The 16,506-nt window shown below is 34.2% G+C and overlaps 2 protein-coding genes across 2 annotated transcripts; both read right to left on the bottom strand.

Annotated features, from left to right (window-relative positions):
• Positions 1 to 3,053: 3,053 nt before the first annotated feature.
• LOC149477982 (uncharacterized) lies at positions 3,054 to 7,398 on the bottom strand. The gene is made up of 9 exons (XM_089709669.1): positions 7,393 to 7,398; positions 7,017 to 7,168; positions 6,682 to 6,764; positions 6,119 to 6,336; positions 5,427 to 5,597; positions 4,887 to 5,033; positions 4,314 to 4,486; positions 3,767 to 3,844; positions 3,054 to 3,265 (listed from the first exon to the last, which is right to left on the bottom strand). Exons 1-9 carry the CDS (start codon positions 7,396 to 7,398, stop codon positions 3,067 to 3,069), a joined length of 1,227 nt encoding a protein of 408 aa, XP_089565795.1. The 3' UTR covers positions 3,054 to 3,066.
• Positions 7,399 to 8,614: 1,216 nt separating this feature from the next.
• LOC149477981 (uncharacterized) lies at positions 8,615 to 13,986 on the bottom strand (the record flags this gene model as incomplete). The annotated part of the gene is made up of 9 exons (XM_089709636.1): positions 8,615 to 8,738; positions 9,386 to 9,466; positions 10,095 to 10,267; positions 11,160 to 11,306; positions 11,741 to 11,911; positions 12,240 to 12,457; positions 12,922 to 12,998; positions 13,365 to 13,510; positions 13,870 to 13,986. Coding segments are annotated over 9 exons (1,254 nt in total), but the record flags the coding sequence as incomplete, so codon positions are not given.
• Between the last annotated feature and the right edge of the window lie 2,520 nt (positions 13,987 to 16,506).

The following is a 16,506-nucleotide window of genomic DNA, read 5'->3' as shown; positions in this document are numbered from 1 at the left end:
TTTATAATCTATAAACAGTGCCAGGACCCGCTGCCCACCGCCAAGCCCTGTGTTTACATAATCTGAAAAGTCAGTTAAAGCCGACGCAGTACTACGACCCTTCCGGAAGCCATGCTGTGTTTGAGACAATACATTATTACTTTCCAAAAAAGAGCTTATTTGTTGAATAATTATTTTTTCTACAATTTTATTAATTACGCACAAGATGGCTATAGGTCTGTAATTAGAATAATCCAAATGACTACCATGTTTATATATTGGCCTAATTAGAGATTTCTTTAATTCTGTTGGGTATTTTCCATTTGATATACACATATTTATAAAATTTGCCAAAACGGGACTGACTTTTTCTTTAACATATTTTAAATCTTGAACCCTAATTTTGTCTATGCCTGGGGCTTTATCACAGCTTAATTTGTCAATAACCTTCTCAACCTTCTCTTTGCTCACTTTTAAAAATCTAAAAGAAACATTACTCGTTTTAACATATTCATTACGATCTAAAAATTTTTGATTACATTTATGTTTTATACTTACAATTTCTTGTGTAAATGTTTTAGAAAAATTATTACATATACTCTCAATGTTCTCATTCTCGCCCAAATATTTCATTATTGTCGCATCTACATTATGTTTGCTACGTCCCAGCCATTCATTAATTTTACACCATATTTTTCTAAAATCCCCTTCACATTTTTGTAGTTCCCCCTGCTTATATTTATTTTTGGCAGCATTTATAATTTTATTTGTTTTATTTCTATACCTAGTATATTCTAACCTCTTATTCATATTTTTAGGATATTTTTTCCAAGTTCTGAATAGTTCATCTCTTCGCTCAATCATTCCCTTAATTTTTTTAGTTACCCATGGTTGTGTTTCCCTATGAGAATTTTGTACAATTGCCACTTTAGAAGAATTATAAATGCTGCCAAACAACGAACTCAATGTTTCATACAACATCAATGGGCAATTTAATGTCAACAATTCCGACCAATCAACATTATCTAATTTACTTTTAACTAATTTATTACACAAAGTATACTTTAATGTCGGTACATACGGTTCACAAACGTTTGGCACGAGATCTAAGCGCGTTCCTATCAGGTGATGATCTGACAGCTTACAGGTGAGCATGTGTGCAGAGACGCTCGCCGCGTTGCGCGTACGCACCCACACATGGTCAATGCACGACGACTGCACGACGCCGTCAACGATCGCCTCGCGCGTAATCTCACTCGCCGGTATTGCACATCTTAAGCCGTATTCACACATCATATTCTTATATTGTGAAATTCTGTTATTCAGTCTGTTGTTTAACAAGTCCAAGTTTACGTCACCTATGAATAATATATCATCCGATGGTAATATCTGCTTAAGTAGAAGATCACACTCACTCAAAAATTGCAATCTATTGGAGTTCGGCGGTCGGTACGTTGCAATTATGTGAACTATGGTTTTGTCTGTTTTTAATTTTCCAACTAGTATTTCCGAGGCTGAAGTTTCTTTTATGTCTGCGTAAAAATTCAATGAGTTCTTAGAGTATATCAATAAGCCCCCTCCCCTTTTATTTTCTCTTGTATTTGCATGTAAGTTGTATTGCGGTATTTTATAAAACGATAATTCTTCTTTTTTTACATTTACTTCCGATAGTATTATTATATCTATTTTTTCATCGCAAAGTTGTAGTAAGACCATAAATTCACTAAAGTGTTTTCTTAATGATCTTATATTTAGGTGTACTATATCTAATTGTTTTTGTTTGCCTTTAAAATATTTGCTCCAATCTTTCGTATCATTGTATCGAGTATATTGTATTCCATCATCCAAATTGTCAAGTGAAGTATCCATAAAAGATTATAAAATATATTTTAATACTGTATGTATGAGCCTTAACACAGTAACGGTAAATAATAGAATATTACGTTGCTAATTACTCGACTTGTGTTTCTTCGGTTTGAATCAGGGACTTAATATCTTCTTCACATCTTATATTAAAAATTTGTTTTTCAGACTCATTTTTTTTTACTAATATGCTACCATTTTGAAACCATATATATGAATATTTTGATCTTAGCTGCTGCTTGGCGGTCCAAAAAAGTTTGCGTTTTAATGGGGTCATTTCTTCGTTAATAAAAATCCTTTGTTGATTTTCATTACCATAAATGTTGTGGTTAGTAAGAAGAATTTTTCGTTTCTTTATCCACCGGTCCCTAGCCGCCTTAGACCGCAGCGTAAGAAGGATCGGGCGCGGTCGACGCGGCTTATCGTCGAGTTTTGTCACTACCTTCTTTTCTGGCGCGCCTACCCTCTTTACCTCTTGTATGTCTTCAACTGGAAGGTTTAATTTTTTGGCGATAGACTCGACCACCACTTTCAGATCTTCATTTTCGTGACACTCCACAAATGCTAGTTCTACATTTCTCTCCAATTCTTTTTGTTCAATCTTCTCCAATCTCTCCTCTAATGCCATGTTACATTTTTCTAAATAAACATTGCGTCTTTCTAAGGCTGTTATTCGCCTATCTGCTTTATGTTTGAATTCTAAAAGTTCCCCGTAGCACTCAGAATAAAATTCGACTAGTCCTGTCAGCTCCTGTAGTTTGTTTTCTATTTTAAACACTGTTTCTAGCTTTTTGTTGACTTCCGTCAAGAGATTCTCTATTGTAAGATTACCAGAATCAATGGCGATTTTCGGTGATTTGGGTGTTGAATCTATTTTCACACAATCTTCACATAAATCGTTATGCGGCAATTTCTTTGCACATTTTTTGTGAAATAATCCACCACAGGTCCCTTTACACTTAACTACATCGTCCTTTGTCGCTGACAAGAACAGTTTACATTTCTTACACTGCACCATCGTCGATAATAATTATTAATTACTACACATCCGCACTCGGAGCGCGCGCGAGCGGAACTGCAGTGGTTTTGGTGTAGTTTAGATAAACTATATTATTATTATGTATTAATTGTTGATTTTAATTCGGCAAAATAAACTACATATTTTTATCTATCTACATAAATATATCAGGGGATAAATAATAAAACTAACATCAATTTAAATGTTTATTGTTTTAAATTCGTTTCATTAAATACACGATCTGAAGCTCTCAGTACGACTCCACCATGTTGCATTACTTTATCATATGGAGTAACAGTTTCTAATTTATTATTATTTGTTTGTGTTTCTACTGTTATATATGTACTATTTGTTTGTATTTCTTCTTTATTACGTCTCGATTTTGCAACTTCGTTCTTGGCGGGACTGTAAAAACATGTTTTATGTTACAGTTGTGATCACGTTTCTTTATAAATACTTTTTTTTCTTGGTGGTTAATAAATTTACAAAATAAACATCACTATTAATTACAGCAGTTATATTTAGTGCTGTTTTAAACCGTTAAAATAGTATTTTCTGCAAAGAATTCAGGTTGTTCTACTGAGATGATTTGTAATTTGTAATTATTTGGATAGAATCAAAGGCTATAGATAGATATACAGGGTTAGGTACCTACTTGTAAAACACCAGCAACCTCGCAGGACAAGATAGCTAACTAAACAAAAAAAAATCATTTAAAAATAACGTAATGCGTTATGCCAAAAGTCGTAGAACAAAATATGTTGTTTCTTATGATGTTAGCTATCTTGTCCTGCGAGGTTGCTGGTGTTTTACAAGTAACCCTGTATATTATAATTAATGAGAAAAGCGTTTGAATAAGATTTTTCATCGTTAACTTTTAAATATAGTTAATCCATAAACACCTACCCATCTGGATGATCAGCCCAACTTATTTCTTCCTCTATATGAGTTTCACTTGTCCTAAATAGCTTAGAACAGTCCCCTCTGAAACACAGCAGATTACTTTTTACTTATTTCATTACTTATCTCAACTTAAATGTTACTTTATGTAAAATGGTTTGCAAACATTGTTACATTGATTTGAGTTGATATAATTTTAAGTTTCATCAAGTAAGTATATACGTTTTTATTAAAAAAAATGTGCTTTATTGGCATGTGTAATGTGTATTTATAACTGGCTGTGCCCCGCGGTTGCTCCGTTCCTGTTGGTCTTAGCGTGATGATATATAGCATATACTTATAGCAGTTATTAATTTAATTATAGCCTTCCTCGATAAATGGGCTATCTAACACTGAAATATTTTTTCAAATCAGACCAGTAGTTCCTGAGGTTAGCACGTTCAACAAACAAACAAACTCTTCAGCTTTACAATATTATAATAGTATAGATGAATAAACTAATTGCTCTAATAACATAAATATAAATACATATGTATATTAAATCAAGATATACTTAGTATCCTTATAAATAGCGCAGTTGATGAGGACTCTATTCTTAAACACACTGGTATATAGAAATGGTCCATGACATCGATTGGTTCTTTCCTTTACAAGGCAAGCTGAAATAACTCCAATTACCACGGCGTTTGGACCACTACCATGTACTAAGGGACCGCCATGATCATTCTATAAGATAATAGACGGTTAATTTGCAAAAGTAGAGCATTTACAAAAAATTAGGTAATATCTGATTTTGCATTTGAAATAGTCTCGACTCTACATTTAGTTATATGAATACAGAAGAAATAGATTAAAGTGCATTGTATCAAATGATAACGAGAAAATAAGCAATAATACGTAAATAGACGAAATTCAGTATTCGAATGATTAGCCTGCAATACTTTCACATTGTTCCATCTTCTTAAGAGAAGTCTTTATTAGCATAAGTTAATCTTATGATAAAGTAAAAGGCACTTGAAATTAATTTAACAAACGTTTATTTAACTGATTTTGGTGTCCAAATATTGGTACCACCTAACAAAGGGAAGATCATTAAGAAAAATGGTTAAAAATATCCCATATTTACCTCACAAAACCCCCCACTTCCCGCCAAACGCCGCCAATCAGGATCATGGAATGCTGAGTGAACTAAACTGTCATTTGTATTGGACCTTCTTTCCCCTGAACCTAGCTCACCGGAGTACATTATATCCGTACAGTCAGCGTATTTTTCCTAAATATTTTGAAATACGACTGGCATTAAATTAAAAAAATAGACATTACATTAAAAAAATACAATGAGATGCCGCAATTGGCACGCAATATACAGCTTTCTGTCGTGAAAGAAATCAGTTCAGTAATTTTTGTATATGATAAAAATGTTTCCTCTTTTTAACATTAGTTTATAAGTTAGGCAATAGGCAAATTCCTTTTTTTATCTGGACTTTACAGTTTACTAGTATTATAATTTGTCAGTATTCTAGTCATAAATATTTTCTATTCTATGCTTTTGGGGTGAAATCTTTGCATTTATCTGGTCATCATAAGTACATATTTTATCGTCTATTATTTATCTTACCGATACAGATACAGTTTAAATGCCATTTCATACAAAAGAAATTCTCACCAGACAAGCTTCACTTAATTCAGGAATATTATCTTTAGTACAAATCATATAATTATCTATAATATTGTGGTATCTCGGACCCCAGCGCTGCTTGCATCTCGACTTGGGGACTATTATAACATCTGTTTGTAACAGATCTTGGGATATTGATTTACTGCGTTGATTTACCCACTGAAAGGTTGATAGGTAAATATATTTTTTTATTAATTTGTGGAATGTCTCTTCATTATTTTAAGTAAAGGATTAAAGGAAGAAAAGATGTTGGAGATTAATTTAATTAATAAGTAGGCACTACCACTTCATAATTTCACAAATCAATGCAAGATGATATTATTACTGTAAATAGGTAAAAATGTACTGTCTGTTATGTTTTTTTCCTTTCATGAACAAGATGGTGACCAGACGTAGGTAGGCTTTGTGATAAAATTCAATAGGTAGTAAAATTCTGCGGAAGGCAATTCTGTATTTGAACCAGGATGAGCAGAATTTATCACATCTTAATAAATGTTATCCAAGCCTCACTATAAATTATAATGTGACAAATACGATAAATTATATAAGTGACTGATATTTTCATTTTTCATAACGAAGATTAACTTCTACATTTCATCAATGCTACACCAAATTTTGTGCAAACAGAAATGCTAGGAAAGTTAATAACTATTTCTATTCAAATTACTATATGTACATACATCATTGTACTTCTTAGTGCTTCCCCAGCCCGCTATAGAGGCAATAGTGCCAGGATCCTCCAACCTACTACTCTGGTTATTATAACAAATGGGTTTGGGAATAAAGTCACAGCCGCGTATACGACGGTCGAAGTCAAAGTCATCTTCTACCTTAACTATCGCTATGTCGTTGTTCATCCAACGTATGTTGTCGTTCTCGTGGCCGTCGAAAACGTAGTCTGAAGGTAAAAAATGTCTGGTTAAATATTTAGAATTTAGATCATTAGGAAAATTAGAAATGTTGTTTTTCATTTGAAAAAAATTGCGTTTTGTAGCTTTAAAATAAGTGAGCAAGTTTCAAGATTATGAAAAACGTAATTCCATGGTCCATGAGATAGACGAATAATTGTAAAAGCTTTTTCTGTACTTAATTGGGATTGTAATAACAACACCCATATTTGTAAATGCATTCTTGGAAATAAATGCTTGTGAGAAAGAAAGTTTGAAGAATTAGTGACGGTGATGTTACTTCAAGGGTAATATTTTATTGCATTTATTTTTTTATTAAATGCATTATGTCTTACTTCGGGGCACACACTTCCAAACGGCTTTTTTAGCTCCGTTTTTTATACATGGATTACTAATCCTGTCATCTTCTTCGCTATATCTGAAAATGTTATTTGTTAATTTAATAATATATTACTCATTAGATGCGAACAAGGTGACTTGAAAGTACAAGAAATAGCAAGTAATTCCAATGCTTCATGCTTGTATGTATTTTAGGCGTGATTCATTTATTGCTTTTCATACCAAACAAACTACGGTCTAATTTAGCTGAATTCGGTAAACAGGTAGAATATACTGATGTAAAACTTTCAACCAGGAAACAAAGCAAAGCCAGACCATAATAATACAATACCTATAAGTGCCTGAAACTACATAAAAGTGTTTAGCGTCCTCTATACAAGCCGCTGACGTGAGGATGTACTCCTCATGTATTATAACACCACCACAGACCCATCGACGGAAGTCTTTGTATCTCGGATTGTTTGATGGTAATTTTAAATATACCTTTAAATAAGAATGAAGACAAATACATGATTTACGATATAATTAATAATGATTGTGTAAAATTTCATAGAGCATAGTATTAGAATAGTAAAAAGGTTTGGAACATAAATCGGATAGGCAATTGGCAAATGATAAAATTTTTGAAGCTTTATAATGCTTTACAGTTTACACTAATTGGTGATGTGGATAATATGTAGAAAATTTTAAATCTCTATTTAATTCACGGTCATATGGTCTAGAAACCTTCACTTTTTATTCAAGTAGGAAATCTTAACTTCTGGGCCAACGCAGCTCAGATTTGCTGGCTCTGGTAATAAAGAAGAGCTTCATAATCAAGCCTTCATTTTAATTGAAAAACTGATATAAGTAAGTAGTGCATATTCTACAGAATATTTATCTTACCATATAAGGTCTATTGTTTCTCACTTCGTCTCCATTTAAAATTCTTCTGCTACCGTTAATAATGTTTTTAATATCACTGATATTCGTTTTAGAGATAATATTTTGTACATAATTAGGTATTGTGGTTGCAACATCAATCGATTTTATACCTTAAAATAAACGGAATAAGATTACATTCACAAAGTATCGTTAATTAATTCTCATTACCTTTCAATTAGTTATTTAGTACTTACTTAAAAACTGTAAAACTAAAAGGTTAACAAAAATAAACATGTTCAAATATTATGGACACAATAATTTATCATATTATTTCGTCATCCATTTGGGTTTGATTCAAAACATTTGATAAATATACAATTTCACGGATGGTATGAAGTTTGATTGAAGCGCGATGAATATTATTATTTTTATACTTTAAAGTAGTGGCGAACTGAATTTCCTGACAAAAAATATTTCAGTCTCTTAAAAATATATGAGCTCTTTGAATTTGAAAGTTGATTTTTAGAAAGTATTTTTTTTCCGTAAACAAGCATTGTATTGTTAAAAAAAACAAAAACAAATTGATTTTTAATTCGATTGCTGAGGAGTGACATGGATTAAACTTTAAAGGCAAGACGTTCCCCCGGTATGGCAAAAAAACGCGGGTTCGAATCCCGATCGTGATCGAATTCTTTTTATTTTTTATAAAATTTCATTTAGACTGCATTTGAATATTAACTATAACTACATTGTTTTATAATTTATCAAATTTTAATGCTTAAATAGATATGTTTAATATACCCAGTCTAAAATATTTTGTCGTAAGTCAAAATAATTACAATAGTTTGTTTTCCCATGTTAATTAATAATTTGATGTATGGTTTTCACTTTTCACAAAGGAAATAAGTGCTTTTGTTGTATAGAGTCATGTGATTTATTTTATCATTATAAGGTTATTTGCTGAAAATTAAAGATAGGAACTAATTATTGTTAAAGGAGGAAGAGTAGGTAGGTATTTATTAATTTGATATCACATAAAAAAACAAACAGATATATTTTATTAATTTATATTTTGCGTGTTTTTTGTTTTAAAATAATTTTCCCCTTTGTAGCTGAACTTGCGATCTGTTTTGCTTTCTTTGTATTTCCAACCCGAAGCAAGTTTGATTTATATTCACTCTTAGCAGCGCTGAAAGAACATTCAAAGTTTAAAAATTATAAACGATAACTATTTATTTAAAGAAAATTAATTAATAAGTTACCGACAGATTATGATTCTTAAAATTGCCGAATGGAAGTTTTAAATTGATAAATTGGGCTTCATAAAGCAACAGAAACCTTACAAAAACATTGTGTGATGGCGACACACAATTTTTATGAATTAGTTTGTTTTAGCAGATTTTAACACATTTTACAAAATTTGCTTAGGTATAAAACATATTCAGAGTGGAAATTTCCTATGGGCCTTCAACGAAAAGGCTAAAAAGCTAAAAATTAAAAAATAATAATACTTGATATATTATGTCATCATTCTATTCTAATAATAATTGGTATTTAAGATTTATTAAATACTAGCTTTCCACCCGCAGCTTCGCCCGCGCAGCCAAAGAAAAACCCGCATAGTTCCCGTTCCCGTGGGATTTCCGGGATAAAACCTATCCTATTTCCCGGGATAAAAAGTAGCCTATGTCCTTTCTCGGATATCAAAATATCTCTATAGCAAATTTCATGCAAATTGGTTCAGTAGTTAAGGCGTGATTGAGTAACAGACAGACAGACAGAGTTACTTTCGCATTTATAATATTAGTATGGATTTGTAATAAACACAAAAAATACCCTTCAGGATGACTAGCCCAGCTGAAAATTGTCTCACTCATGCGCGTTTGTGATGTCCTCAACAATCTTTTACATGATGCACTGCAATATATTTTAGAATCGTTAGAGGAAGATATTTTGTTAAAATATGTAATAAAAATTATAACATCAGCTGCAGATATAGCTTCTGAAAAACACAATTAAATCGTTATGATACCATAACTATATCAGCCAAAGCGCCTTTATAAGATAGTAAATAGGCAGATTTCTGATCAAGGCGAAGCATTTTCCACGCAAAACAACACGGTCAGTGTTCACATGGCTAAAGAAAATGACAGCATACGTGCTTTCTTCAGCCGAGCCACGTCTACAAAGACTGAGTTGCGTCGCAAAGTATTACGCTGCTCGCTCTGTAGGACCCGCTTCTTGATGTCAGTTTTGAATTTATTTGTAAAAAAAAATTGGTTGTCTGTAAAGTCGGTTCACTGGCGATAGTTGAACGTGACAACGTCCGATTGTGCTTCTTTGTCGCTCGTTCCGCGCTCTCGCTTGCACATGGAACGCCTCAGAGCGAGATAACGCTGCATGAGTCATGTTTTTTCGTGCGTGCAGCCGGCTTACCGAATTATAAGGACAACAATAACTATAAGATTCTAATTCTAGCTTATATTTATATAATACTACCCACACAATATAACTACTCACGACAACAAATATAACCAATACGTACGCCATATCCTTATTAACAGCGCATCCAATCAAGTGCCGATTCTTCCACACGCTCGTATACAAGTACGGCCCGTAGCACTGTCGCGTGACGTTAGCCGTCTGACACGCGGATATCACCCCCACCACTACGGAGCCAGTGCCGTAGCCCACTACGAGCGGCCCGCCGTGGTCGTTCTATACAAGTTAGTGGATATAATGCATCGAATGTATATACACGGCCCGTAGCACTGTACAATATATACGATACGTACAGTGCTACGGTACTATACGTAGCACTGGCGCGTGACGTTAGCCGTCTGACACGCGGATATCACCCCCACCACTACGGAGCCAGTGCCGTAGCCCACTACGAGCGGCCCGCCGTGGTCGTTCTATACAAGTTAGTGAATATAATGCATCGAATGTACATACACGGCCCGTAGCACTGTACAATATATACGATACGTACAGTGCTACGGTACTATACGTAGCACTGGCGCGTGACGTTAGCCGTCTGACACGCGGATATCACCCCCACCACTACGGAGCCAGTGCCGTAGCCCACTACGAGCGGCCCGCCGTGGTCGTTCTATACAAGTTAGTGGATATAATGCATCGAATGTATATACACGGCCCGTAGCACTGTACAATATATACGATACGTACAGTGCTACGGTACTATACGTAGCACTGGCGCGTGGCGTTAGCCTTCTGACACGCGGATATCACCCCCACCACTACGGAGCCAGAGCCGTAGCCCACTACGAGCGGCCCGCCGTGGTCGTTCTATACAAGTTAGTGGATATAATGCATCGAATGTATATACACGGCCCGTAGCACTGTACAATATATACGATCCGTACAGTGCTACGGTACTATACGTAGCACTGGCGTGTGACGTTAGCCGTCTGACGGTTCGGTAGTTTTTGACTTTGAGTTACGATTAACGTGATAAATGTAGCCTTCGATTTTGGGATTTACCCGAGCGCATCAGATTAACATAAGGGACTATAAATACTATAAGGAGTGTAATATACCCTGTTAATATAATAATTAACAAATCAATTCCATCCATGAAATACCTTACCTCACAAAAACCTCCCGAAACAACTTTAGACCGTCTCGTAGCATTGCCATGGTTGTTAGAATGTATGTCGGTATCATGTGGGACCATGTGTCTCCGCCCATCCTCCTCATCTGATAACACCAGCTCTTTACAACTTATTCCTTGTTCCTATATTTTTATTGAATTGAGTTATTTCCTTATTTTCCTACAATTTATGGTGTGGAAGTGTAAGTTACGTAAAAACTTTGTATGGTGCGGTACAGGAAAATTCAAATTAGAAACGTCTAGCTCACATAAATGAATGGTGTTTTCGAAATATGTGCGTAAATAATTCAGCTGATTCATCTCTGCTATAAATAATAAAATCCGTTTGTTTATAATGTTTCGAAGCTTGAAATCCCTCATAAAATTAACGGTGAATTTAGTTACGTAAACTCAAGATAACTAGATGGATTCTTGTAGGTGGGACAGCTAATGCAAGATACATAAAATTTCACCACAACAAAGAGTCAAAACTAATAATATACTTACTTTAAAAGCGATGAAAAAAGCTATCAGTCACAAGGTATTAACTTACATATAAAACACGATACACGAAGTACCTTACAAAGATCATTCATGTTTTCATCAGAACCATCCTTCGCGCACACCATGTTCCCGTCAATGATGTGATGGTACCGCTCCGGCCAGCGAGCCTTGCAGCTTTTCTTCGATATCAGCTTTACCTCCGTTTCAAGGAGGTCTGGTGAATTTTCTGTTGTTAGGCCATATACCTGGTTGATAATCATTAGTATCACGAATGATTATCGTTAATCGCAACGTATTAATAAGTCATAACTTCATTATATTCATTATAGAAACATATTATGTGCTGTAAGGTATGATGATGCGTTAAAGAGCGCAACAGGCGATGCGGCCGGCGTCCAATATGGCGACAATAGTAAATTTTAAGTAGCTGAATAAATAGTTTTAAGTTTAACTAAGTAAGTTTAATATATAGCGATAGATACAACTATTCCCAGCTTCTCCAGCTCCTCCTGTTATATGCGATGTAACGCAGCCTTGTATCTTATACAAAGTTAACAAAAATTAGATACATACATCACCAAAACTATCCGTAGTGCCCCAGCCAGCGATGGACGCAGTTATCCCCGGTTTCTCCAATTCTTCACTTTGGTTATTATACGCTATCTTTTTCGGCACGAAGTCGCAGCCTCTAATCCGTCTCTCGAAGTTAAAGTTATCCTCTACTCGTACAACCGCTATGTCGTTGATCATCCAACGTATGTTGTCGAAGTCAGCTCCATCGAATACATAATCTATATGGCGTAGATAATAATATCATCGAACATATTGTAATCTAAAGCACAAGCATGACATCTATTGTTAAAGTATTCGTAACGTTATCGTTAGCATCCTGTATATGAATAAAGAAGAGCCCCTGCCGTCCGTAAAAGGAACTAATTTATTGCATTATAAATTATTTATTTATTCCGTTTGCGTAATAGTTTTCGTGCTTGCGCTTGTTTTAAACTATTTTAATGTCTCTGGTAAATATAACGAAGTAATAATTATTATACCTATACAAAAACGAAATAACATAAAATTTAACTGATAATTTAGTTTAATATGAAAACATCTTTATAGGTAGATAGATACTTTAAGGCCCAAGTTGCTGTTAAATTTTATAAAACAAATTCAATTGTGAGAGTAAGGATAAATAAACTTAAGTTTTAAATATAACCTTAGTCAACATTAATATAATGTTTTTTCATATACTTACTCTGCGGTACACATTTCCATACCGCTTTCTTAGCACCATTTATAATGCATTCATCATTTGATCCAACTGGGAACCATCTAAAATAACGTAATCTCCGTTTAAAAAGCAAGTTCATTTGAACACTACGAAATAGGACGATGTTATAAAAAATGTCGTTGTGCTCCGTCTGAAATTCTGCGGAGATATGTTTTAAAGATATCACTACACAATATTATATTTATTATATCATATAATCATAATATTATCAATACAAAGTATAAAATAAAGCTTGCTGTCTGTGTATGCTTAAATCTTGAAAACTACACATAACACAATGTATTTTTAAGCGGTTTAAATAGAGTGATTGTAGAGAAAGGTTTTAACATGTAATATGCTATGTTTCCTACAAACCGAGCGAAGCAGCGCTTATAAAACTAATAATTTTAACAATAATTTTTAGATACCTATGAGTACCAGACACAACATAGAAATGTTTAACATCCTCTATACAAGCCGCTGACGTCAGAATGTATTGAGCGTCGATGATCACACCACCACAGAGCCAGTTTGGGTCTAGTTTAGTTTCTGTAGTTGCGGGCCGTAAGTATACCTGTGAGTGACATTTTTAGAAATAAATGCAGAAGTCAAAAGTATATTAAAAAGTCGTTAAATTATTATTTAAGGTTGTTTGCCGTAGATTTTTTAGGATGTTGATTAAAGCGATTGATCTTCAAGATAATTATTGTTGTGTTGATATAAACGCGAAAGTGACTGACTGGCTAGGTAGTCTAGTAGTCTATCAACGCACAGCCCAAACTACTGAACCTATGATATGAAATAGCCACTATGATGTAGATTGTAGACTGTAGTAGGCATCCGCTAAGATAGGATTGTACACATTCTATTTTATAGAATAGGGGATGAAAGTTTAGTTTAGTGGGGAAGCTGCGGGAAAACAGATAATCTTACCATATAAGGTCTGGTGTCTCCCACTTCACTACCTCTCAATATGCGTCTTGTTTTGAGAGACAGTACATCATTTGTGCTGTTTTGCGCAGTATGATTCAGATAAACTGAAATAGCTAAATAAATCGAGCATTATTACTTTAAGCCGGTGTAAAACTAGAAATGCCTACCTTACCTACTTGTTTTTTTTTTAATAGCAAGTTACCAAAATATGTAGGGGGAAACCGGGAGACTTGCCCAGGTGGGAGAGTTGAACCACTTTCAATAACTTTTTAAATTTGGCTCCAAATTACGCCAAGTGGCAAACAAATAAACGCGCGTAACCCGCCAATCCCAAGCAACTCACAATTTTGAGTGATAACAGACGCGTTCGAACGTGAGTTCCCGAAAAGTGGTTTCATCGTCGCGGAGTGAATTTTTTTAGATTTGTTGTTTTTATTGCTATGCACGCATTTATGACGGTATGTATCAAACACCTACGTTATTGTATTACTAGATTATCATATTTTGTCGTATGTTCAGTGTTGTTCTCCAGTTGATAGTGGATTTGTTGGAAAAAATCAAGATATGGCCTTGTGTCGGGTTCGGGAGAGTTGAACCATTCTGCAGTCGGGAGACTTAAACAGTGGTTCAACTCTCCCTTTGCAGTTTGTATAGGTACAATTAAGTTAGCTTTTGTTTTGTTTCAGAAAGAAAATGCCATTTCAGAATAAGCCTAAGGAAGGTAGTCGTCGCAGGAAACCGTTTACTAAGTCTGAGATGGAAAGCGCAGTCAGAGAAATAAAGAGTGGCAAATGTATTCGTTAAATTGCAATCACGTATGGGATAGATTGGGAAGAAAATAGGGATGAGTCTTGGTTTTCCTTTGTTTGTCAGTCTGATGAGATATTGGATATATGCGTCTTTGTGTTTCTTGTTGTAGGTACATCCATGAGGTATGTGTCGGCCTCACTAAAAATGGCGTAGAAGAGTTAATTTGTCACAATTGCAATAAAATGTAACGAGTAACAAATTGAATTACTAAACCTATGTTGATTTTGCATATGCAATCTTTGAGACTGATAGCTATTCTTAATTAATTGTAAGAATGAATGTCTTTAAATTAGTTTTGGTAGATTTATATAGCAGTAGATACCTCAAAACGAGCATTTAATTAATAAAAAGAAGCGAATGTTATGTTAAGGAGTTGTTCTGAAAACATTTGGTTAATTATTTTCACTAAATTGTTTAGAAGATGATTATGAATAACCTAGTTATTGTTAAATGTGTCTAAATAATACATAACTAATGGATAATATGCTTTATTTGCTTCATTTCCCCTCTCTAAAAAGGTATGGGCAAGTGTCCCGCACCTGATGGGCAAGTGTCCCGCCGGTTGGGGAGACTTGAATCAAAACTCATTTTTCATTACAACTTAGTTTACTACGTTCTGGTTGCAATTTTTATTTTCAGAATAGTATAAAATCTTAGCTAGATAATAAGGCTTCCATATGGTGTAGATCTTAAAGCTCTCAAGGTCACTGATCAGATTTTATAGAGTTTTTAGTAAAAAGCGGTTCAAGTCTCCCGGACTCCCCCTATTAAATATATTATTTAATGAAATATGTTTATTGTTTAATGAGGGAGACACAGTAAATTTTTGTTAATTTGTTGCTTCTTATATAATTATTATGTAAGTAATGAAAACGTTACCGTATTGAAAATGAAATAAATAAATTAATAAAGTCACGAAATATTTCATTGCACTGAGACTCAGAATCAGCCGAAAGTTATTTCATTTCACGGTTACTCGACCGTAGATTTGCAATTAAAATCTATCGATAACATGGGACGTTTTAATATAATAAATAGGTAAATGTGGCATGGTTTTTAGACACTTCTGGAAATAATCCACATTTTATTTATAATAGGTATATTAACAAGATTAAATTATGTAAAAAACAGGCAGTTACACATTCAATTAATAATATTTTAGTAAGTAGGTACTTTAGTCTTTACCTGACGCAAACGAGGGTTGTTCTTAATTCGAAGCATATTTTGTCTGTGTGGACTTTGATCGATGTACCTAATTAGGCTATTTTCTTATTTAGAATTTTTTGCATAACGATGTAGTTACTGGGGACTTTATTATTTTTTTTTTTATTATGACGTCTTATTTCCAGACAGATTACGCCGTGAATTGAACTGATTGGCAAAATACCCCAGTTCTACACGTAGTATAATATTATTATTAGCCTGTGCTACGCACACGCGTCAACCAAGTACGTAAGTAGTACCAAGGAGGCGATCAACCTACTTCTATATTCTATAGGTACACGTGCATTGAACACAGTCTTACGTGGTCTTACTTGTATACGTAGTATATTATTATTAGTTTGTGGTCTTGCCATGGACCAATATATTGGTCCATGGTCTTACTAACCTATTTCTATACCCACTAGCTGCAGCCTGCGCTTCGTGGTTTCACCCGCGTGGCCTTCCTCGATAAATGGGCTATCTAACACCGAAATAATTTTTCAAATCGCACCAGTAGGTAGTTCCTGAGATTAGCGCGTTCAAACAAACAAACTCTTCAGCTTTATAATATTAGTATAGATTACTTACCTATGAATATAAATTATCACAGATAAATATAAATAA

The sequence above is a fragment of the Colias philodice genome, chromosome 23, assembly GCF_061535455.1.
Source record: "Colias philodice isolate Cphi_HAF_F1 chromosome 23, ilColPhil1 Martin Lab GWU primary, whole genome shotgun sequence".
Taxonomy (NCBI): domain Eukaryota; kingdom Metazoa; phylum Arthropoda; class Insecta; order Lepidoptera; family Pieridae; genus Colias; species Colias philodice.
Note: the sequence above shows the minus strand (reverse complement) of the source record. Positions and strands in the feature narration are given on the sequence as shown.

Bases quoted from the DNA above. Each gene is read 5' to 3' on its own strand.
- LOC149477982 (XM_089709669.1), bottom strand. The intron at 4,487-4,886 runs GTAAATATGGGA...ATTATCTTATAG, and splicing joins GAAGTGGGGGGTTTTGTGAG to AATGATCATGGCGGTCCCTT. The intron at 3,845-4,313 runs GTATATCTTGAT...GCTGTGTTTCAG, and splicing joins GCTATTTATAAGGATACTAA to AGGGGACTGTTCTAAGCTAT.